Raw genomic sequence first — 26,923 nt, 5'->3', positions numbered from 1 at the left:
ATATATCACAATATGTTAATATGCTTTGAATTAAAATCATAATCTTTAATCTAAGTGATGTGTTAATATCAAATGATTGTGTTGTCCATTTTAAAAACTGACGAATAATGAAAAGTAGTGAAAGGATTCCTTTAAAGCAATAAGATGATGAAAATGGAAATGTTGATGACATTTTGAAAGAATAAGAATCCATAAGCAGAAAATAGATTTGAGTGATGCAATTACTTACATGTATGAGATCACAGAAAGTATTAACATTATCGGCTGAGAAAGATTTGGTGTCAAGATGCTGATTCTTTTGACTCGAGTTACAAAGTGTTAGTCAGGTTCCACAACTCTAGAGGCATCATAATCGAGTCGAGCTAGTAGAAAACAATGATTTCTACCCGCATGCACCCTTTCCTTTTAATATTGTGTTATGTCATGAGTTATGGGTCTGTAGCAAAGTAATTTGTAATAAATCTTGCATCAAATCAAGTTTCAGACAAACAAGACTTGATAATGTGAGTAACAAACATGCTCATTTGAAATATACAACTTATTGTGCGTAATATAGGTATCATTGTTATTTTAAGTACAAAGCACGACAAAGAGGGGAATTTGACATTACAATATGTATTGTGACACAGCAAAAATAAATAACACCAGTATCTTGAAGACTTGGGATAGCTCAAAGTATTTGCACAGGCAGACTCTAAAGTATTAGTTGTTTACGATCCAAATGAATTTGAAACGTCCGAATAGACGCCACCAAAATATAAACCCGCGCCATAAGCTAATGATAAAGGTTTGGTCTTAGCTTAAGGACCAGCATTTTAAAAATAAAACAGTAATAGACGATTACAAGGTAAAATAAGAGCGATAACCGACGACTGTGCAAAAAAGTTGTAAATGGCTTAAGCTTTAAATTTGTCATTGAGAAATATTTTATACACCTTTAAGTAGATAGCAGGTTTTTATTCCCGTTATAGATTGAGCGAAATCGTCTCTTTCTGTAATATGTTTATGTCTTAATGACTGCTAATGTTTTACTCTATGCAAAGTGCGCGCTTGATATAACTTTAGAGCATGGACTAATCCTTGCATTGTTCAGAGGGGATATTTTAAAATAAACTTGACAAAACCTTTAGTCTCTACAAAAGATAATCATACAAACTCAAATAATGTGGACATTATGGTACAAAATCTAATCAATTTACGGTACATTGAGTTTAATAATTAGTGCAAATACTGGAATGTGTATTTTGTACTCTGCAAATATCAAGTTTAACATTATATTTGTTGTATTTACCATCATCATTTATACAAGCATTTACCACTAGCGGTCTCCAGCGTTAACAAAAGGAAAAACAAATAATAGAGAACGACACTCAAGCTAGACACATTTTCCTAGTATGTAAAATATGCCATCACATTAAAACCTAGAGAATCCTTCCTCATCCCTAATAGATTATTTACCTTTGCTTAACATTTATTCCGATCGATAATGAAGGGAAATAACTGCGATTGCATTTTTGTCCAAATGCGTGATAAATCAACCTTATAGAGCCTCGCATTTCGTGCTTGCTTTGTGCATGCATCGCCGCCGCATATAATTCTCTTTCATTGATGTTTTCTTGTTGGTGATGTTGTAATTCAAGTAGTGTATAACTTCGTCCCTATAAAATTTTTAACATAATCTCCGATTAACATAGATTATTTACACCCTCTGCACATTTTTTGTATAGAATATGAGCTTATTTCAAAATACCTAAAAATACACATATTAAGTACGTGCATGACGGCCAGCAAATAGGCATGGTAGTCTGTGTGGCGTGTTGGTCTTTTATGCCGTCACTTGATATGTGTGTTATGGTTGGGGTGGGGTGCTCCCAATAGTATTTTTAAATTATTACAGAAGTCCCACCAGGCTAGATTTTGGTTGGAAGTTCAATTAGTGAAAGATCTATGTAAAGCTCCAAGTCCTCAGTCAGCGATGTCGACGTTTAAATAATTGAATATACAACAAATTGAAATTCAACGAGTAAAATTTTAATGACAACTCAATAGAAATATGATTATAATTTCCCAAGCACTATCCTTCCGCTCGACCCGGTGATAGACTATTGCATCATTTGGTTAGTACTTTGAGATAGTTTTCCAGCTGTCCCTGTGTTATACTCATCTGTGTATTCTTCTCTCCTATTCCTCTAATTCCTTCTCCTCCTGACTTTCTCCTAATTCCTTCTCCTCCTCGACTTCTCTATATTGCTCCTCCGTTTCCACTTTCTCCTCTTCGATTATTTTCCGCCTCCTCCTCCTCCACTCTCTCCACCGACTAGACTTATCGACTTCGTCGGCTCTGCCAGTCTCACTTACGTCTCGTCTCTTAGAGACTCGGGACTTAACTGAACCGGATGTTTTGTCCCAAAAAAAAGCTTTCTTTTAACAATTATAAAACGGAACAGTATTTTCTTCGGCCCACTCATCTTACATTACACCAAGCCTATCATCAGATAACAGATATCAAATTTCTTTGGTCACACATTTATTCACATCAAAATACTCATATGTTCTTGTATGGTAAAACAACGTCGTAATAAAAGCACGGTATCAATTATCTCTCATACTTGCATCAATAAATTGCGCCACATCAGTACATATTCCCAATCCGATTATATTAAACAATATCACATCAATCAGACGTATTTCTTTACATTACAACGCATACAAAGTACGCAAATATTCAAATATCCGTGATCTGACATATCCATACATCCATATTAACTAACCTTACATATTTCAACCATTTTCAAATTCATAATTCAAGCATGTGTAAAATTTAACATATCACATGAATAAATGCACTAGTTTGCTACGAAGTAACCTAATGAAGAATTACAAAATTAATTATGTCCAATAGCTAACAATCTGCATAATTCTCTACATAATAGCTGTAAATGAACACAACAAAGGTAGTTTTATGTACTAAATGAACCTAGTCATTAAGTATAGATACTAAACATTACAATAACAATGCTGTAATATTCATACAATACGAGTAAAAAGCTTACTGACCTATACGAAGCTTTGCCTCTGCTTAGAATCTCCTCTCTACATTTCACCGACAAACTACGAATGTCTTCATCGGAGTAACCCTATGTTGCTCAGCAATCTTCCCAGGCGATACTAAATTTTCGTTTGCTAGTTAGAAGTTATAACTCGTACCGAATTTGTTTTCACCATTCCAATTGGGTGTCATTGAATCGCTCCAATCAAACTTGGCGGACAATGTCATTCTCGCAGTCTGTCCACGTTTGGACGGAATTACAACACGCGTTGTTTCTCGCGGGATCTTCTGATATTAGGACTGAGCTGATGTACATAGTTGGAATGTCGCTCAATCTAACGCATGTGCCTATCCAAGATACCGGCTCTACCCTCCGTTCACGGTTACCTTTCGTAAGAGATGAACTGTTGCCTGCGGCAATGTTTAGATATCAAAACATGGCTTGTAATAATATATTAGTTTATACACGACTTACGAACATGGGCTGAGCAAAAGTGACAATATTGCATGCATAGTTATATTTTAAAGTTGTTTATATATTGCCTCATATATTTAGATAATATTTCAAATACAAAAAGAAACAACATCGTAAGAAACTTTGCACGTCCTTTGAAAATTGACCTTGAAAAAGCACTGCTTTAGGAATCTGTCAATATTTTGGGCAACAATTCTGCTCAGTGTGTCTAACGTTTGCAGTTTCTAAAAAATGTATTTTGCTGACTGAGAAATTTTGAAACATTGAACCGATACGAATATTCATTGTCCGTATATTTATATTTTAGAGTTTGTAGATTTCCGACAAAACAGAAATTTAGATAGATTACAGATACATAGTTACTTTAATGCATGTATTCATTTTGTAGGTATGTTGAACCATTTACTTCCTGTAAACATTATAAAGTTATTTTACAATCATGTTAATACATTTGTTATTGCTGTAGAAATAAATTTATATATACAAACTTGTGAATGGATTCTAGAAGTAAAATTGCAAATGATATATCCCTCCCCATGAAACACCCAACCCTTTTGGTTATTTTCGTCTAGGGGGTTATCATTATCTCATCGTTTGATCCATTTTAGGGTGTACATCAAATATATTCTCCTAAAGGAAAGGCTGCCTTACATAAATGGTGTGTGCTCGGAGGCTGGATTTGTTCAAACAAGTCTTTTTAGCATGGTGCAATGTGATGACGGCCGAGCAGGGGTAGTACATACATTAATTGTTTTTATTAAAAAAAAACATGAAAAGATATATGCAAAGACGCACTTTATATTCTTAGCGATATATCAGATAGGGGCAAAACGAATCTATATGGATAGCAAGTCTTGGGTTTCATGAATATATATTTAAATGTACGAACTTTTGTTTACTTTTTCATCTTGCTCATTTTCTCTGGACACGTCTCTAGTTTGGATGCACTAGTTTAATAACTTGATTTCAAAGTATTGTCAGACGCTCGGTATTAACACCCGGATAATCACCATAAAAAAGGAATACTTTGTGTATACCTTAAATGCTTCATCCATAGTCTCTTTTTGCAATGAAATAATTTACTGACATATATTTCATTCAACTGTGCCCAAATATATTTCTAGTACAAATCAGATTGTGCACCAAAATTATCAGTTTATACAAACGGCAATTTTCAAGTGACGTCATATGAAGACGTTTGAAGACTTATGATGGTCATACATATATGTATTGGGAGTACTAGCTTTGAGCTGATCGTAGAAAAGCTAGCGAAATGTGAATTTTTCTCCAAGAATAGTTACTGGAATAAAATCAGCTTAAATGTTAGTAGGATTTGATTTGTTGAGGAATGATTTTCAGTATTCTACTGCACCTCAAATAGTTTATCGTAATTATAAAACATTCCATTAAACATCAATTAAACATATCAGATATTTTCCAGTATGGACAACAATAATATCTGAATCATCATATGCCTACTTTCTTTTTAAATGCGGTTATGTACAAACAACTTGTGTGGCCTTCGATTCCCATATGGGTCAACTTTCCGACCAGTCCAGCTGAATGAGGTCCCTTAGCGTCGTTTGTGCCCATGTGTACAGCATGCATATACAGTGACTATTCTGAAAGATTCCTGTAATAGTCTTCATCATTTTTAATGATGAAATACTTACGTGTATTATGTGTGATAAAAATGGTTAATTGTTTTATGAGTTTTCAACCAAATTAAATTTCAATTCAAATAAGTTCTCATCTAAGTTCTAAATCAATTTGCAATTAAGATGCATTTTCATTTGCAAGACCAACACAAATATGTATACATTTATGTACCTATCCTTTAAAGGTAAACATGAAGATAAAGTGATTTTACTTTTAAAATTAAACACCATTCATAGATTTAGTTAAGACATTATTAAACATGAATAGACTGATATACTTTAATGATATGCAGTTTTACATGGAAACGTTCGGTATTATGAGCGAACAAATGTTTATCCAACGTATCTTAAATATTTATCTTATCCAAATTATCATTAAGATCGTTGGGAAATAAATCATTTGTCTAAGCCCTGCATTGTACTGCACGGTAACTACCAGTTTGATTTTAGGTTGTCGTATTTTACCTGTCTAGAGTACCAGCTGGCAGTTATTCCAAGATAATTTGAGAAATGATTTTTGTCTGTTTTGTTTCTTGTTTTTAACAAGACATACTGACTCCAAATCAGCATAAACAATGATAATGTAGACATTAACAGTAAACACAATTGAATTACATCTTGCGAATGACTAATAATATTAATCAATATATATTCCTACAAAGATATCAATAAAAGCTATACGATGTCCACGTAAAGGTATAATTGGACTCTTCACCCCGTTTATACAGTGCCGTACTATAGGCCTAAGTAGCATCTGAGTATAATGTTGAAGTCTAGTATATACAAGACTAAAGGTCAGTTTAGGTGATCTTGACACATTAGTGTCACGATATCCTCGTAACAGAACTTACCTACTTACTTTCCTATTTACTTACTTACTTATTTACTTACTTAAATCGTTCATTAAATCTTCCAGCTTGTAAAACACGGGCGTACCTAAAATGACATGGCGAATTTGTAATAATTTCTTTGTAATATAGCCATTTTCATCAACAGGACTTCTATTTTGCAGTTCCTACTTCTTCAAATACTTAACGTTTAGGTGTTCTAAATGCATCTGTAAGACGTTTAGGTGTTCTAAATGCACCTGTAAGCACGTCACAGTATACGTTTATCCATGTTTTTGATTTTGTACCTCAGTTAACTAGCAGTCATGTCAACTACCTACCATTCTAAATGAGTCAAGTATATATTTTAAGCAAACTGAAGCATTACTATAGTAAAAAGGGTCGTACCTTTCTGACCTTCTCATTGTAATAGTCAAAACACCATCTTGAAAGCTTAAGACGGTATGATGAGGATTGTCTTTTATGGTGGAATGACGTCACCCGGAATAGCATCATTGATATCATTACATATCTATTCTGAAAAGACCTGACATAAATATAATGTTCACGTATCTTTCAGATGATTCATATGATATGTATCAGGCCAACGTAACTATTAAATCCACCAGTTAAATATACTATCTATTCTTATAATTCCTCCTATTGTTACGTTTTATTCCTGCTCATAATCCCATATTTTATTTTCCAGTTCCCTCCGTTCCCCCATCCCCCTTCCCTTAATTTGACATGATGTTATTGTGTTGTTTCAGGTAAATGGACATTTTTCAGCGCGTGATAGACTATATATTGCGGTCGGAATAAATGGGAAAAACCCAAGTAGGAATCTTTGACCTTACTCGCAAGATTTTTCAGTTACCTACATTGCCCGAGATTGAGACTTGAACCCACGCAGAGAGAGGTAGGATACTAGTGATCAGTAAATGCGATCGCGTTAGACAACTCTTTCCGAAGAAGTTCCAATTCGACATGAATAAGAGACTTAGATACTCACAATCTACAGCGAAATAATGCGGGCTTTGCCGTACCTTTGTCATATCTGTAACCTTAGCAACGGAATACCTGAACTATGAGTCATTATGATAATCACTTTTGATCAAAATGACATGTTATATATTTATAGACCTGATCTAGTGTACCTGGACTTTAAGCTGATTAAATAATTTAAATGTTTATCCATCGGTTCAAAGTTTAGTCTTACATAATATGGCCAAGTTGTTCACAGAGCGAAGGGCGTGGAATCTCATTCTCTCCACAACTCGGTTATTTTCAAGGTAAATCTACAATGTTATAAAATTGAATTCCAAACATATTCCTTATTAATGGGAAGATGTTATAAAATATACACTAGTACAGAAATCGAAAACCGAATGTGTTTATATTAATGTGTATATGAGTAATTTATCTGCCGATTTTGTTTCCATCTGACATTTTGTGAATGGCACCGTTAGGGTGCATTATAGAGAACGACTGCCTCCTCGGCACCCACATTAATAAATTACGAGCAAATATATTTTAAACCTATGTTAATGTGATAACGAAAATGTTTTTAAACGGAAGTGTTTTGTTTGGTATCCAGTGCTCTGTAATCATAATGTGTGTTCTTTTTGACTTTATTATACTTCAGCAATCGTTCTAATAATGTATATATCGATAATTTAGACAAAAGTGAGACTGCAGTAATTTATGATGTAATCCTCGTAATGGGGATATGATGACGCATTATATTACTGCATCATTAAAGGATGTACAAACAATCTGATAACCTTTTAACAACAACTGATATAGTATATCTTGACAATCATGTTATATTATGGGCGTGGTTTTTAAGTCATAGCGATTGTTTATTATCACTTACAGCAGCAAAAGGGTACACAAATGTAAACATGCCAATTGCATCATTTATGTGCTTTGAACGAAAACAAACTAATTATTAATTAGTTTATATGAGATAGGCCGAGGCAGAAAGAGAGAGACTACACACACTTAAAATACTACCGATTTTTACCGGACACGTTTTTAAATTTAGTTTTTATTAATTTACTCCAGTGACAGTTTCACATAGTTTGTCATGTAACTTGTACGTGTGTAGGAATATATGTATGTATCTAAGTATGCATGCTGGAGGACAGGGTGGTGGCTGCATAAGCAGGTAGATAGGTAGCTATGTAAGATTGTCTGAATACATATATATACATATATATATATATATATATATATATATATATATATATATATATATATATATATATATATATATATCAGTAAATCTTGCTCCTTTATTCATTACAGGACCTAATCAGAACGTAAAATTGACTATGAATAACATAATCTGCATGGATAGATCAAACGTTGTGTATTTAAAAGTGAAGCAAACAATTAGGAATTTGTTTTAATGGAGAGTAAACTGCATTATCTTTACTATTCGGAAGTAAATCTTTCAAAATAAGATGGGATCATTCGAAGAGATATCAACAAAGAAATGTCCCATTCATCAGATTTAGAAAGGGCACAGTCGGCTGGAAATCTTCCAACTCTTCCCGAGGAAGATATCTCTTCTAATGCAGCTACATCAAATGCTTTGCCCCGGCTCTTAGAATTATTCAGCAATCAAAATGTCAATGATGGCGACCAAACCGATTTCTCAGAAGACGACAGCTGCGTATTTTGTGATGGTGATGATGATGATGATGATGTAACCAATGAGAGCTGTAGAGAAAACGAGAGACGTTTAAGCCCATGTATCAACATAAATGAGCAAATGCATCTGGAACAAACATTGGACTCTCTTACAAAATCAACTCATGTAAGCTTACTTAATAACAATACATCAGGATCTCAAGATTTATTGTCAACGCATGCAAGTCATGGCCTTAGTCCTAATGTTGTTAGAAGATGTGTGAGCCAACAGAATCTCCCTAGATATCGATCAAAATCCGCAACCTCGAGAATGATGAATGGGAGCTGTGAGTCTATCTATCTATCTATCTATCTATCTATCTATCTATCTATCTTTCTATCTATCTATCTATATATATATATATATAGAGAGAGAGAGAGAGAGAGAGAGAGAGAGAGAGAGAGACTGATCTAATATAGTTGATAGCTGATCCATTATTGTGAAATCCCACTAAACAGACTATGTTGCAAACATTGAAACTTCCTTAATCAATGTTTAAATTTCTTTGTGCAACTGATTGTTATTTCTAAAGTATCTTTTTTTGAAAACCATTGACACATTGCAAAGAATGTCATTTAGGGAAAATAACATTTTCCATCAGGAATTTTGCATCCACACTAATTAAATACACAACGACTATGAGCTTATAAATTGCAAAATAAATTATTCCATTATAAAAGTGTACAGAGAATTTAGACGAATTAAAAGAGATAATTTATAAAGAAATTGACATAACAACGGTGCAAAAATAATTTTACAAAGAAAACACTACATATTGGATGTGTGCTATAGTTGTCAAACGGACGATTATCATGATAAAAAGGGAACAACGCCATGAAAATATCCGGTATTATGATCATTAACTGGAAAACATTGAGTTTCTAAAGTAACTAATTCACCAGCACGTAAGAAAAGCACGTAAACTGTCACATATACAGGTCAAAGCGGTGAACTTCAAAATGCAAAGCGAAGTTGATGCAACATTAGTATTCAAGAATATTATCTATTAATTTGTTTAAGTGTGTGACATACAAATAGATTACATTAATATATTCCAATTAATCAGCAAAAGCACACATGTAGCCAACAATGTTATTATTAATAATAAGTGTTGGAATTTATTGAAATTAAAGGAGCACAGACATACATTTAACAGACTGGATCTATAACCTAACATTATAGGCAAAGGTAAAATTATCAATTCAGCCGTTAGTGAAGAGCTTGATGTAGGGACTTATGTAAATTATCAATGAACCATTTTTTCAACAAGAGAAGTACAGTCATAATTTAACAGGATATTGAATTTGTCGTATTTTTCAAAATTGTTTAAGATCTGCACTGATTTTATTGCAAAGTGTGAAACATAGGGTAAATACAACTTACTTTCAGACAGGAAATAACTTATAGGTCTACAAATTGGATTAATTATGTTTGTTATAATGGTAATACGATATCTGCATCCGTTGTCATCCATGTTTCAGATCTTATTTTCCCAAAAGAGCAAATCATCATCACACTGTGCTCTGTTTCCATTAATTGATCATCACAGTCAAATCTTAAAGTGCAGTTGCTAATGCTTTGAGAAACACTTTGTATGTGAAAACGAATATGTTCGTTGTCGCAGATTTCTGCCTATATTAATAGTTATAAAATGTCTTTATCAGCTTCTGAATATAAATAATTAACAGAACAAGAATAAGGCGCTACAGTTTGTTTTATATTTGTTTGAAATAATAATTTCTTAATTACTAAATACCTATTAAATTAGTTATAGTTTTGTGAGGATTAAGTGAATCCAGAGTTAGAAGGGCTTTGAAAAATTCCATTAATGTTTAATATGCATTTTGTTTCGTTTTCACGAGGATTTGATTTTGCAAGAGAATTTATGATGTGCTGTATAATGGTACTTTATATAGTATTATGGTCGCACTATATAAAAGATACTGTTTTTGGTTATTTTTCTCTTCCACATAATGTTTTAAATTAGCATGGTTCACTCGATCGGCACATGAAATATCAGAACCATTTCATTCTCAGCTGGCTCATCGGTTGATTTCACAACAATCTTCCCACATCATTGACTACATCAAGCCAAGGAAATTGGATTTGTTTGCTTTCACCAATGACACACTGGGGTAGACTACTCTACCTGGCACGATGAACAAGCGACACCTTAGATTATGAGTATGACTACTATCTGATCTACTGAGGCTTGATATTACGTAAAGAATGTCATTCTTTACAGTGGAAAGTACGCATTACCGAGCGTACAGGTGTTGTATAAAGATGCTAGTGCTTATTGACATATCCGATTGCCTGGTATAGTGAAAAGAATGACACACGTTTTGCAAAATATATTTGAAAAACACTTTTAATTGATCATGGTATGCCTATAACATTCTTACTATTACTAAATTCCTTGCTTATAAACAGAACATTCGCTGACGCATGAGCAATATTTTCCAACTTCACCTACAAAGTCGGCATGGGTGCTTCCAAATATGATCGAAAAAAGCCATTAAGGGTGCATAAAATGTCAAACCTTTGATTACTTTAAAGCAAAGTTATGTTTACCTCGCTGAGCCATTGTTGATTGGATGATACGGTGATGAATAAAAGACATATTACGAGTGAATTATTGGTGCTTTTGATGCAGAACTTTTAATATTTATTATTATTATTATTATTATTATTATTATTATTATTTTCAGATTCCTCCTTAACCTGTAAATCTGGATCACAACAAAATTTCCACATAGATACGGCATACCTCCAAATCAGCAATTCACGCAGAGGTCTCTCCCTTCTTCTACTTCTTCTTCTTCTTCTTCTTCTTCTCTCTCTCTCTCTCTCTCTCTATCTCATTCGCTTTCTCTCTCTCGTGACATAGTGAGTAATACAGAAATCATAAAGATAAATATAAGAATACATACATAAATATTTGTAGCTATACATGCAAAAAGAAGTTTCATTCTAGCTTTTTAATTAATGCAATCAACAATTTAAGATTTATATTTAAGGAAACGAAAGAAAAAGATTAAGAAAGATAGGTAAGAATTGATATTCAAGGATTATCATATAGTAGGTACAGTGTTCCTATAGTATGTGCAGTTTCATATGTTTTATATTAACACATGTTGAAAGATCACTTTATGTGATTCTGATTGGTCCAAATAAGCCAATGAAATTATTGCGCAGTATTCTCTTTATTGATTAGCTGCGATCGTGGGAAAACGTTTATATCCCCGACATTCTTCTTTCTATCCAAATAGTTTCCACTGAAATAAAACCTTAGTGATTAAAATGATCTCAAATGGGATATGATTTGATATCAAGTTTGTAAAACTTGTTGAATAAATTCAAGATTAAATCATTACCCATTTAAATATTTGTTAGATAAGATTCGTAAAGAATCTGAAAACATAAGTATCAGTCAAAGAACCATAGGTCATAAACAATATTCATAATGTATGATTGTCATTTCAAGAACTAACCATTTGGGGGTCTGCTGCTAGTGATGTTGCTGCTTACTATGATTATTATTATTATTATTATTATTTACAGGTTCGCAGTCTTCAGTAGCCGCCTCTGATTCAGCCTCCCAAAATTACATGAGTTAGTACAGTTTAGTTCATGCTTAAAATAATACAAGCATGATTCATAGTCAGTGTGTGTGTGTGTGTGTGTGTGTGTGTGTTTGGGTGTGCATGCATATGATGTTGTTGGTGTTGTTGGAACTCACCCATGACTCTTTTCTATTGCTAGATGGCGTGAGGCAACAATGAGATCTCTAGATCGTTCATCTGTCCGAAGGATTTATTCATAAGCAAAATTTCAGAAACAGTCAAAGCAAACGTTAACTGTTTGCATAGGTGTTATAGGAATTAATATGTTGGTGGCATGAAGTAACAGTATAAATTGTGTCATCAGCCAGGATGAGCAAACAAAATCAGCGACTTCAAAATATTCGGATGTAATCCTAATTGTTACATCATTTCAAGGTAAAATGGTAAAAGTAGCGTAGAAATTTATACTTTGAGTTACAAAGAGGAACACTATTATTAGCTAACTATCCAAATGAAAAGATCAAAGGGAAAGAAAATTCTCTATCAGGTCAGGTGAAAATAAACTTAAAGTTTATTCTTGTACTGTATATGCATAGGTTCTTTGCTGGTACATTGCGATTGAGAACATTGGCCTTCACGATATATATGACCAAGCAATAACCTGCCTTGTTTAAATTGTGCATTCACAAAAACCTATTCAACATTACACATTTTTATAAAAGATTATATACTTTGTGTCATGCACAGTATCTGTTAAAACATATATTAACATCCCAAAGATTAGATAAAATATCGCGTAGTAAATCCTGAAATATTAACAGTTTCTAGAAATGTGGTACTTCACTTTCAGATGTATTAGATCTGACATTTTCACCTTCGTGCAGTTTGATTTATGTCCTCATACTTGTGTGCACCCGTTCATCGTGTGTGTATTATGTGTTATATATTGTACCCATGATGGAAACCATCCATAAAACAAAAATCATCGAAATGTAGCTTCCATTAAAGTAAATAGCAAGTGCATGACTTAAATTGACACAGTCAAAACAAAGTGACAAGTTTCAAGTATTTAATCATAAACTATCTTTCACCTTACAGGCTTTTATGAATGTAGACCAGCTGAACGTATCCGAGGTAAGACAATACCCTCAATAAAATTCATTTTTCTCCCGCATTTTATAAACAGTCAGTAAATTACTACATCAGTCCATGCTCTTAGAATCAGTGAACTTTGCAAGTCTCGTAGACTAGTGTTTGACACTTAACCTTGAGCGTATCATGCGCATTAGCTCAATAACTTTGATTCAGTAATATGTGGCGCCCTAGCGGACAACGTTGGGAAACTAGCAGTTCAGATTTCAAGTTTCAAATGTAGAGAATTCCAATTCCACATGCTCAATACAATTTTTGGTGATGAAATTTCTATTTTTCTTTTTAAAATAGAACAGCTCTAGTAAAATCAATTTCCTATGTTCACCCTTTACATTATATCCATTGAATCACATAGCTTTAGTTCAAATTTCAAAATATTAGTTTTATCTAAACAAAATCCAATTTCAAATGTCGAATCAATTTGGTGGTGTGATAGTTAGATTTCATTTGTTAATTTTACACTTTATGTTCAAGTTATATAGCAATGGTTGTATGTTTTATTACCTATATCGAGAATTTCAAGTGTACACGTTGAATCAAACTGTTTACCGCTTGTCTGCCATGGGGTCATTTTACTGCAAATGTTTGTCAAGGACAAGAACTTGGTATAATCTAGAATCGGCGATATTACAAAGAATTAATAAAACCAGAACACCAATCAATACTATAAAATTATACAGTCCTACTATAAATTATACAGTCCTACGATAAAGGTACTTTAGTGGACTAGGCGGACTGCATCAAGTTATGTTATCATAACTTTGGCAAATAGATTATGCTGTTCTGTTGATCAAAAGGTTTTTGTGCACCAGTATTATCACCAGATACTTCCACACCTGACCATACAAAATCTGTGCTTTTCAATAATTTTCACGCAATCAGACACAAAGCAATGCAAGGAATTTATAATAACAATTCGAAGACATGACAAAGATAAAAGATCCAAAACAAAATAACTAAAATATGATGTTAATTAGTTTATGCCTGGCTTTATATTCGTATTTGCGTTAGGTTATATTAAATTGAAACTTCCATAGGGGGTGCAGGAAGAAATAATATATCTGAATATCAGTCGCAATACCAACGTATGAACAACTAACTTCTAAATGAATTAAAAAAAAATCAAATCATCCTTAAATAAGGTATGCGACTTGGATCTAGAAAAAAAAAACAAATTACAAACTGCAGATGCAGACTAAAGAGCAGCAAGTTATCAACAACTAAATATGGAGCTCGCTCTAAAGTGTTGTCGTATTAATGTAATTGAGGTAATGTTGTTGTTGGCTGTTGTTGAATCATACAAAGAGCAACATGCATGTCGTTCATAAGTCAAAACATAATACAAAAATAGAAGTTTATTTATTTGTTATATCGGCAAAGCGGATCAATATTAGTTTTCATGCAAGCAGTTAATTTAAAGAGATCCGACGATATACTATTTAAATGAAAGGTTGAGAGACGATGAATAGTGGTTAAGTGCTTCTTTAAACTGTGCGCTATTTTGTACTCTATTCTTCCACTTTTTATCCTGTTCTACTTCACCCAGACGCAAGAAAAGGAAACATTTCGGTTTTTAATTATATGTACTTTGTACTCACAGACAAGTAATTTAAGGAACCAGCATTAAATGAACTAATATGTGAAAGTGTAATGGAAATGATTGTTTAAAATGGTAATTAAGTCTGAATTATAATTTATTCAGGGAGTTGATAAAAATGACATAGTACTGTATCATTGTCAGCCAAATTTAAATCAAAGCAAATTCATATTTACTGGAACAAATCCACGACCATTAGCCCCACCACCACCAAAACAAAACACACGAAAGGAGAAAACAGAGTGCAGTTTACAGTATTGGATCATAGAGAAAAACAACGAACTATAACAACACCAGCAGCAACAACAACAACAACAGTAAGAATAATAATAATAATAATAATGGTCGAAGCCTCAGAAATAGCAATAAGATTAATTAGTATTATCATCGTTATAATTTATTTCATACCTATGAATTAAGGAAAACAAAATTTCTCAATACGTTTGATCGTTGCATCAAGCAAAACTGCGATAAATGCTTATAGCGTTGACACCCTAGTTTCGAACAGAAATCAAAAACTAGCCATACTGTCCGTGTAAGGTACCACTCACACAGTAAAGCAGTGCAAAGATTTCCCTAATATTCTAAAAGCAACAAAGATCATTCTAGGCAATGTGACACGCTATCAATGCATGGGTACTGATCTATCTGCCATGTTTTCCGGCCACGTGTAAATCGCATTGCATTTGTTCAGTGATGTCACTTGTGAGCTACCTCGCTCATTATTGTACAATGATTGTTGTCACTTTAGTGCACTATATGGCCATGATAGTGCATATGAAGTGTATTTAGTGCAAGTATATTGTAGACGCAACGTTTTTCTGTGTTTCGCTCTCTGTCTCTCTATTTATCCCTACGTATATGCGTATCTCCAATAATATATGTATATGAGAGAGAGAGAGAGAGAGAGAGAGAGACAGAGAGAGAGAGAGAGAGAGAGAGAGAGAGAGAGAGAACGGAAAACCATTATATGAAGTGAGAAGTTTTCAGAAACCCTTGAAACTTTCGTGTTACAAAACAGAGAAATATTTTAAGGTAAAGCAGGGAATTCATATAGCGGACTTCCTTGGAATATTGCAATTTTGAAACCAGATGATTCGACAGTAAAGAACATAATTGCAAACAAATATAATATACTCAGTTCATGTGGTATTATTATTATTATTATTATTATTTTAGAGAGAACCGACTCCATTATTCACAACAATGAACGAGTGAAAACGTTTGTGAAAGCTGTTGGCTACAGAGCAGCTGAAGTTATAATGGATTCAAATGAAGGTCCCCTTGTAATTGTTGGAAATCCCGGGGATGGACGAAATTCAATAGGGATTGAACTTCTAGCAAGAGCAACGAGGGACAATCCTGAAATAAGATGTTACATTGTTGCTAGTTTTTCTGAAATAGACGATGCAATCGTTTCAGATGATGGGTCTGTACTGTATGTGTTTTTCAAAGACATTCTTGGAAGAGAGGTATCAGAACTTGATAAGAATTGCAGAGAGCTACGTGGTAGACTGCATAATATTATGTCAGTGGTAAATATGGGCGGCAAAATAATTTTGAGCATGACAAAGGAAATTTATGTACAGCTCAGTAACTCTCAGTCTAACGAAGTGTTAGCAGATTTCGTACAACCAGAAAATACTGTCGACCTTACAGTTCCAGAGAGACATGTATCTATCGAAGACATGGCAAATATTCTCCTGAATTACATCGAATATTTTGAAAACCATACACACGTGACATTTGCAAAGGGAAGACAAGTGTCATCGCTACAAAAATTATCAGAGATAGGGATTGTGAAGGAAGAATTCGTAGAAAAAGTAACCTCAGTCGCTGTCCCTATGGGGTATCCGCATGCAGTGGCTACATTTACAAGATCTGAGAAGGCCAGAAAACTGGGACAACTCTACTTCGAGAAAATCAACTCGAGTCATGTATCTTTGGTACAGAACCTGCTAGACAGATGTAGCCCACATGACCTACAGCAATTCTTTGCCCTGTTATGCGTATTCGTGCATGAAAAAGGTTGCAAAATAATTCAGATGAAACAAAACATAGATCATGCTATAGAGACCCACCTGAAGCAGAAATACAGCAAAACCCGAGCCGTTTCCAAAGAAGTAGGATTCCTTGTTCGGTTTGCTAAGGAGAAGAAATTCTTTCTAAAGATGACATCGTTTCTAGAAGAAGGTACAAAACTTTTGAATGGTTCGTTCCTTAAAAAGGCGAATGATGCCATATATTTTTATGGTCCATCAGTCGAGAAAGCGGTTGGATTGGTTTGTTTGAGATCATTTCCAAGAGATATCATACCTTTATTAAAGGGTGACAAAGAACATTTGTTCTTCACCCTAATAGTTCCCGACTGTGTGCAAGAAACGCATACTTACGTCCCAAACGAAAGGGAAGAAATTCATGCTGTCTTTGCAAGAATTACAGACATTATTATTTCTGGTGAGGTTGCAAAAGGAATACATCATCCTCTCTTGACTCAGCAGAACTTCATGGGGATTTACATTCAGCATATTTCCGAAACGGGTGACATCTTGAAGGTTATGGCGGCGGATGACAAGGACGGTAAATCTCTTCTTGTCCATGGTATCGATATCATATTCGCTCCGTCATCGTCTGAAACTGCTACAAATCTTGCTGAGAAACTTTTCATGTCCAAAGAATGGACAAATCATACAAAAACTTCCATAGTCAAAATGTTCAAAAGGAAAGATATGGAAAAGGAGAAGAGGAAACAAAAGCAGGAACAGATAGCAATACTATCATGCTGCGAGAAAAATGTAAAGGATAGTTTTGTTTTGTTCCTAGGAAGATGTCGTCCGTTGACGAACCTTTTCCTAGTCACCTGTCTTGAGGTAGCTGTCAAATCTCTTAGTAAAGATATTGTTGAGATCCTTTTGACAATGGATAAAACAAAATTGTCATTCACCTCGGCCCAAAAGAACGCCATCATTTGGAAAGCTCTTTTGCGACATACTGAAGAAGACAAGGCGTCAGCCAAAATTATTAACCTCCTCATATCAGCGGGGGCCGAGATCAATTCTCAGTATGAAGACAAAGTCTCTGGGTCATGTCAGGAAGGTGTAATTCATAGAGCTACAAAGGATGGAAACACTTGGCTCATTAAGTACCTGATACAAATAGGCTGTGATGTAAACCTACGGAACCAAGACATGAAGACAGCCTTGTTCCTTGCAGCAGAGAGTGGATGTAGAGTTATCGTTGAAATACTACTGGAAAAGAAATCTGATCAATCGATACCGGACCATCAAGGCCGCCTTCCAGTACACGTTGCCGCACTGAATGGACACTCTTATATTCTTCAATCACTTTTGGAAAAACAACGTCATCTGGTATCAGTGACGGACAAACTTAAAATGACGCCGTTACATTTGTCTCACGACAAAGAAGTGGTAAAGACATTATTATTTTTCAAGGCAAAGACGAGACAAACAGATTTCCAAGGGAATACTCCAGCTCACGATTTAGTTTTGGCGCAAAACTCATCGACTCTTCATTTCATACTCGAATGCGATGATATGGTAATTCACTCCAAAAACAAACAAGGCCAATTCCCACTGACACTTGCCTGTGAGAAAGGTTTTGAAACAGAAGTAACGGTACTGCTACATTTCCATCAGCAAGATAAATTTTGTAGTCAGCCTGTGTCGAGAGAAATCGTGAAGCATGCACTAACAATTGCTGTCAAGAACAAACATTATACAATAGTACAGCAATTTCTTAAGATAGGTGTTATTAAACACGATTGTATTCAAATAGCAATACGAAATTGCGATATACAAATGCTTCAACTGCTCCTGAAATCCAACTTTGATGTTAATAACAAGGACACAAACGGATTGTGTCCAATATTAGTTGCTTTAGAATATGGAGACTTGTCATCCATAAAAATGTTGCTTGACCATGGGGCAGATGTCAACACAAAGAATGGTGGTGGCTTTTCTCTTATTCATCTAGCCTCAAAAAAAGCTAGCATGGAGATCCTACAATGCTTAGTAGAACATGATGCCGATCTTAACGCCCTTGTTTCAGGCAAAGATGACACAATACTGCATATTCTATGTAGAAATAGAAAGGTGGATCTCATTAAATATGTAGTGTCCATTTGTCCTGTTTTGGTAGATCAGAAGAACAAGGAAAAAATGACACCCATCCATATTTCATCAGAGTCTGGAAATGAAAATATTGTGTCGATTCTAGCATCACACTCAGTTGCAATTGATGCCCGCAATAAAGATGGAAAATCGGCTTTTGATCTTGTACAACTACTAAGTAATAGGGAGAGGGACGAGGAAAAGAAAAAGAACTATGAGAAAATCTCTAAAATTTTACATTCTGCATTCAGGAAACAGTGTCAGGTTAAACAAGATGAAAGGCAAAAACTGAGAAAATGCCGATTTTATTCAGCAAAGTCTGATCGAAATTAAAACGAATTAGCTATCGTCCCAAAGAGTGCATTGCAAACTCAAAGATTATACCAGAGAGGATTGGTTGGTCTTTCCCATGTAGAGTATAAAAGAAACTGTAGAAATACGAACTGAAAATTCCCCCTTTTTTCTTCTAATGAAACCCTTGGTTTTGTTACTATTCCTTGAATTATAGTTGGAAAATTTTAATGTTATGTGACATTAATTGATATTCTAACAAAACACAGCACATACTATGTCCCTATAGTATCCTATATATTTTTTTTGTACGAATGTTATTTTATCATTAAGTTTTAAATAAATGTGCTCATACATTCTACTTCAAGCATGAACAAACAGATAGACAGTACTGAGAGAGTCGATTAAGATCGTTAACGCAATATAGGTGCTTCTCAAAAAGATTTAACATTTTTAGTCTTTAGAAACATGACCCTGATATGTGCAAAAGATTCACCTGATCTTTCAAATAGTTCTGATAGTTATTCATAAACTTTACAAACACCATTCAAACCTATAGCACCACTATATCTCTTTGCATTAAAAAAGTTTGAATCTGCAATTTTTGTATTACACTAAGCAGCCTCGATAATGCATATGTCCGATTTAATAGTCGTCAATATTAATTTTTCATTGCTATTATAATCGCAAATTGTTTATGCTACAATGCTGTATATCGACCAAACGTGAATGGAGCATATATAGACATGATTATTTTCTTTTTACCTCAATCATCCTATTTACATGACAGATAATTGTTTTTCTTTTAGATTTTGTTCTTAATTGTGTTTAGGGGTAGCGGTGGAGATTTTTTACCTTGTAAACTGTTATTGCTGAATACCATAAATCTCTTGTATAATCGATTAATCGAAACAAATTTGTATTCAATCACGGTTAACAATATTTGCTTTTAAAGAATCCATGTGTTTTGTGTAACAAATGGTTTTTGTGGGAAAAAGAAGATGTCATTTTAACTAATGCATAACGAAACATGAGCTCATGGGTCTATTGTGATATGTAATAGCATTAGTTAATTGATTCATTACTTCATCTTTTTTTCTAGAAGTATTCAATAAGTGTTTAGTAACACAAAGCATACAATGTCATCGATAATGTCAGGATCAATAGAGTTAGTGTCAAGCAATCGCCTGAGCTGTCGACTCAGATTATGGATAAATCGGTTTGAACTTGACCGTCGTTAGTATATGTTAATCATATATCTCATAGCAGAATATCCAAATGACAGAAAAGTGTTTGCAGTGCGAACCACTGTTCGTTTACATTTTGGATGGCTTTAGCTGATCAGATACTAATTTACCCAAAGCAAGGGGTCACCTAAGTATTTTTCTTTGCATAACATATGTGATTTTAAATCTGTATACCTTCCGTATTTTCAGAAAATTTCATTAAATTATTTACATTTTTGAACATTAAAAATGGTTTTTTACTCTTATTTTTCTTCAGATGTGTAATTTTGGTGGTATAGGAAACGACCTTTGTGAACACATAGAAAATTACATTCTAAATGTTTATTTAAACCTACGCCACATTGTTAGATTAGATGTTTGTTGCAAATGGTGATGGAGATAAAAGTCTTTGACATGAGTTTCAATTTCAGTGTTTTTGCATTTTGATATATGTGTTATATATATAACGAAAATATTGAAATATGTTATTGCTAGTAGCTCCAAACTTTTCATTACATAATGCAGGCTTTAGTAATTATAGCAAGTATATATATTTGTATATCGGACGTTCGTACCTTAATCGATGAACTGTTCTGCAAAATATTGCAACATTCAATTCCAGCACTAATTAAAACATTTGTATGCTGATTGGTTCAAGTGTCCAATAACTTTTGTAATTTTTTTGACTATTGTAGTTATCCTTAAAACAAATATTTAGAACTTAAATATGTGTCATTCTTGCCTATTACGGATAAACAGTTTGGTTGTTGTTGTCATGTGTTTTCCTTTATGTTTTGAACAATGCACAATCAACTTAATCGTCACGGAAATTGTTGCAAGGTTGTAAATGATATGCAGTTATTAAATGCCACTCAAACATTCTTGAGTTAAATTTGTATTAAATTGCCATTTTATTATTGTATCTTGTTATGATTATTATTATTATTATTAGTAGTAGTAGTAGTAGTAGTATCAATATTATTGCAAAATAGTACTAGCATAAGATGACGGAGAAATCAATTTGAAGATTAAACTGGCCAGCCAATCAATTCCACAGTTTCGAATGTAATTTGAATAATAGACCAAAGACATATGGGAGGCTCTCAACCAAAATGATGCTGTACTTGTTTTCCAAAGGATGGATAAGCGAACATTTTGGAAACATATATTAGAAGCAGGGACAAATTTTGATAAACATTCAAAAAATAAGCTGCATCCTTGTATCCACTATGGTATAATTCTGAAAACAATCTAGTATATGTAGAATTGCCGGAATTCATTACATAATTGAAGTATTAAATAAAAAAGGCTCATGAAAACACATACAAAATCTCAGAAACAACTTTAGTACAGGAAACGTTTCTTAAATATGAAGGAAAAAATGCAAGAGCATTAACACAGAAATGGTCAAATGACATGTACGCAAATAAGATGAACCTGCCAAAAATATGTACAATCCGCAACATGGAATGTTTTAAACTTCTGAAAAACAATATGAATTGTGATATTTTTATGATACTTTCATTGGGAAAGTTAATTTTATCTCAAATACTGATTTTGTTTTCACAGGACAAATAATCACATAATATCACTAATAAAGAAAATTCAAACTGCGGTTATTTAAATTATGGAGTTTGTGAAAGATACGTCCGAACGGTACATTTTGCTAAAGGGGACAAGAAGCTATTTCATAAATACATTCATTGTGGCCTATTCAACAGTGTACGTCAGTTAAGGAGAGACAGGCTGTGAGCGGCAGGTAAATAAAGACCTCCAAACATTCATATTTTCCACCAATGTTTTACTTCAGGTAGTACATAATCATTTACTAATTAACTGATTAGTATGTTTATAAGTACCGCTTACATGTATATTATTATATCACGTGTTATGTTCCGAATCAAATAATAAGTTAGAGCTAGTCTTTGTGTGGGCATAGCATGAATGCCCTGAGTGTGGGAACCATTGAAAATTAATATAACATGAAATATATTTGTGGAGCAGAATCTGTTTTAAAATAGTGTCATTCATTTTCCTCAACGTTTTCAGTTTCGAGGAAATAACCATCATCATCTGGAAGTACCGAGTGATATCCATCCAGCACAACTCTGTTTACCAGTACACCACACACCAATGATTTGATGCCTTGAGCCAATAATATTACCAGTGTAACAAAAGGAAGTGATATGAGTGAAGATGTGGAACCAATCCTTGCCATATCCACCACATTAGACAGTATAAAAGAATAATCAAACGCTGCACAACAAGCCAATTATGAATGCAGTACGTGGACATTATTGACATTCTAAGTAGTTTCCCATCAGGTGAAAGAACTGACAACTGCAATCTCATATTGTCTTGTATGCGGCTAATGCTCCTTTATTTTGCTGCATCAGGACATATTTTCTATGCCAAGATAATTTGTTCTTATCTTCAAGAAATGTTACAAGTTGAAACAATGCATCCGAGTGTGTATCAAGCGATTTTTGAACGATATCATGCTGCAATATGTTGTTCGAGAGTCAGAAGAGGCCTTTCCATTGAACCCATAATTAAGCAAGTTCAGACGCGTAGCATTAAGAAGACAAGAAGACTTAACACAGGTATAGGTAAGTTAGAACGTCAGAGGCTTGTCTAAGTCAATTCAATGGGAGCTTAAACTGAAAGCAATCATTCCATGCAATACTTTTCAGGATCGATATCCCAAATCAGTGATCAACAGAAAGACACTCAGAAAGACTACAAAGACACTTAAAACTAGTACAAGTCTTAAAGGTAAGAAAGCCACCCAGATGTAAAGATACGTTTTCTCCAAGCAGAGTCTCAGGAATAGTGGCACAGTCAACGTGGACACTGCAGCAGCCGTTTTATAAAAGATAATAGAATCTACGAAACAACAGGACATCAACAAATACTCCATCAACAGGCAATCACTCTATGTAGCAAGGTCACAGTTACAGCTGATAATCAAGCTATGCACATTGACCCTGAAATTTTCTTTCAGAGACTGGCATTAATGACAGAAAGAGAAAAATAAACAGAATTGCAAGAAATAAATAAGTATGAATTTTGCAGCAGTCCTGCAATCTTGTTTAAGACACCGTATGTGTTGAGTCAATCAAACAAGGTAATGTATGGTGATGCATTGTGGGACGAAGTACAAGACACTACAAATATCTTCCACTTTTTTCCGTTGTATATCTTAGATGAGGGAGCTTTATTGAATCGTTTCCGTTGGAATAAGAGCTGGACATTTCAAGATATACCCCGTTTATATGTGCAATAATTTACAAAAGGTATTGGTGTTTTGGGGTTATAAAGAGGTTAAATCAGTGAAAGCATCCCACATATGAGAATATCAACAACAACAGGAACAAATGTATCGATTCAATGTCACAAAAGAACAGTGCTCACTGCGAACAAGAATGTGTTCTGGATAAACAACGAAAACAAGCAACGTGTCATATATATGCTGAATTTGACACTATACATGCACTTGTTGATGCGGAAGTTCGTATTGTGCAAACTGCAGTTACTGTATAAACTGAAAGATATGTAATAGATGTAGCTGATTGCACTGGCATACTTGTTTTCATTTGCTATCATACCATAACGAAGGAGAGGCATAGTATTTCAGCCAGAACCCAAATGTACCTTTAGGAAAATCAGTAGCTGGAACGTCAAAAGCACCATGACTTCTTTGAGAATGGTGACCTGCTAAAAACCATCTCCTCATTCTTGCTCTGCTCGATTGTGATACAATCTCAAAACTGCATGGAATAGGAAATGGTGTTGGACTCATGACGATCAGGCAGCTGGAAGAGTATGCTTGTTATGCCGAGGTCTTCAATAATTCCAACTCTGTTATTATGTTAACGATATGGTTTTTGGCTGGAGAAAACGCCTGGTTGCTGCTTATACAATGGTAAATCGAATGAAACGTTATAATCGTTTCAGTGAGAAGGGAAAGAAGACTTCAACGTTTGTCAAGTCGAAGTTTCTGACTCCAAAATATGCTAGCCATGTACCACTCACTCAGTGTCTACTATCAAGTTCAAGTTCATGGTAATGGTAGCTTAGACCCATTAGGTGGGGATATAAAGAAATCCAAGAAGGTATCCTTCCTGTGGCGAGTGATGCCAAACCAACACTAAGCAGCCTGTTAGAATGATTCTATGCAGCTCTAAGACTGACTGTAGCACTGCAAGATACACATCCCGCAGCTGAAAGACTGAATGTTGACCTCACCTGCTGCAGTGAATGTTGATGTTCTGCTTGTACGGCTCCTTCTCACATGGCTTGTAATATAGAGGAGACAGACAATAAAGGAGGACTGATATGCTGATTTTTATCATTTTCATATGTCACTGTTTCAAGTGGTTCTTTACACCAGATAATACGATATTAAGTAAGACAATTTGAAAATAATTGCACCTGATGTTGCTTTCATAAGTGCTAGTGTTTTTATAAGTACTATTTTGTTGATTTGTCACATTTTTCTAGTAAATGATATTTTATATTATCTTACCGTAACAGTGTAAGCATTATAATGATGTAAAGTAATATTTGTTGTGCTATTAGACCCGAATAAAATCTATTGCAATCATTGGATGATAAGTTTTGAAACTTCAGATATCTAACATTTTATATAACTTTACTCTCTATTTCACTTTTGGTATTAAATATGTGCTATGTATTTTTCTTTTTCCTGTATATGTTCAGCAGATTAGTAAAGCACTAACCTCAATGCCGTTAAATTTTAATGTCAAACGTCGCTTGAAATTGATACATCCGAGATGACTTATATAGATTACTGCTAATGAATGATACGTATGTACCTAGAAAGATACATGACATTATAATGTATATTTTCAATACGTCCATCAAACATTGCTCTTATACTTTCAATATGAAGTTTTAGGTACCTTTTAGAAATGAAGTGCAAAAGAAAAAAATTGTGTTGCCAATATTTGACCCTGACCGAAAATTGTATACAATATTCCTGGAATAACTGTTTTCTTATCTTTGTTGTTACAGACAGCAAGGCGTTTTGTATTATCCCCCAATTCCTTGGTACATGGGTTATAATTTCGTATGACAACCAAATCACTATCACATACTGCCTGCACTAGAAGCTAACTTGATCGCTTCCCTTCTTCTTTGGATCTTGGAAGTTTGCACAGTCATCTATAAGAAAGAGTGTATTAATGCCTTGTGAGAATATTATGTGAAACTGGGATCCATTATTTCATTTACAACATACGGCTGCGATAATGACTGTCATTGCTAATGGCATTTTAGTGATGACAGTCATCATCACAGACGTGTGTTGTAAAGGCGGCATGCCTTCTATTACATGTGAGACTGATGCAATCAACTAAGTTGAGTCCAGTTTGTCTTTCATAATTTATCACACCAATATACGATAACGTTATGGATTCGTTGTAGGTATGTCATATATAAACAACCAAGAATTAATTGTTTGAACAATAATTAGCATATATACCTTCTATGACATGAGTGTTCAACTTTGGCTTCTCTCTGTTCATATGTTCTGGATGTTTCAAAATTATTCATGGTGAAATCATGTCCAGGATGAAGGAAAAATGTATATATATCCATATGGATATCAAAAGTGTAATGAATGATTAAAAAATTTACCTAACACTATTGGCATTGATTTTCTCTAATTATAATGTAGTGTTTAAATTTATGCGAATGTCAATTTATAATCCATGGTGTTATATTTACCAGACCCCATTTTAGAGCTAGCATCAAAAGTTAAATGGGCATACTTTTCAGAGTTCTCCTTATTATCTGGTTAGGACAATTGCTTAGTATATTCCATTACCGTTTTCATGGAAGTAAATTTATTAAAAACTAGTGAAGCCTCCTTCCACGTGACATGATTCACGTAGCTTTCAATCTTCGTATTTTTCTTCCATTTAGATCTCTAGGCACACACATGCACACACACACACACACATACAGGCACGGCACAGATACATACACTACACTGTAGATAGATAGATAGATAGATAGAATGATAGATGGATGGATGGATGGATGTGGATGGATGGATGGATGGATAGATAGATAGATAGATAGATAAATAGATACATGCATGAATGCATCCATCCATCCATCCATACGTACGTACATACATACATACATACATACATACATACATACATGCATGCATGCATCCATACATACATACATGCATACGTACATACATACATACATACATACAT

At 34.1% G+C, this 26,923-nt stretch overlaps 1 protein-coding gene across 2 annotated transcripts; it reads left to right on the top strand.

Moving 5' to 3' along the window:
* Nucleotides 1–7,245: 7,245 nt before the first annotated feature.
* LOC149791737 (uncharacterized) lies at nt 7,246–20,092 on the top strand. Of its 2 annotated transcripts, XM_089970235.1 has the most exons (6): nt 7,246–7,301; nt 8,320–8,993; nt 11,419–11,502; nt 12,272–12,322; nt 13,372–13,407; nt 16,202–20,092. In XM_089970235.1, the coding sequence occupies exons 2-6, from the start codon at nt 8,510–8,512 to the stop codon at nt 19,483–19,485; spliced, it is 3,939 nt and encodes a 1,312-aa protein (XP_089826361.1). In that variant the 5' UTR covers nt 7,246–7,301; nt 8,320–8,509; the 3' UTR covers nt 19,486–20,092. The 2 variants fall into 2 exon arrangements, with proteins under 2 accessions (XP_089826361.1, XP_089826362.1); XM_089970236.1 differs by lacking the exon at nt 7,246–7,301 and having other exon boundaries at nt 8,721–8,833.
* Nucleotides 20,093–26,923: the final 6,831 nt, after the last annotated feature.

Source organism: Sinohyriopsis cumingii, chromosome 9 (assembly GCF_028554795.1).
Source record: "Sinohyriopsis cumingii isolate HCF-2022 chromosome 9, ASM2855479v2, whole genome shotgun sequence".
Classification (NCBI taxonomy): domain Eukaryota; kingdom Metazoa; phylum Mollusca; class Bivalvia; order Unionida; family Unionidae; genus Sinohyriopsis; species Sinohyriopsis cumingii.
The sequence above is the reverse complement of the archived record's forward strand: the minus strand, read 5'-3'. Positions and strand labels throughout refer to the sequence as shown.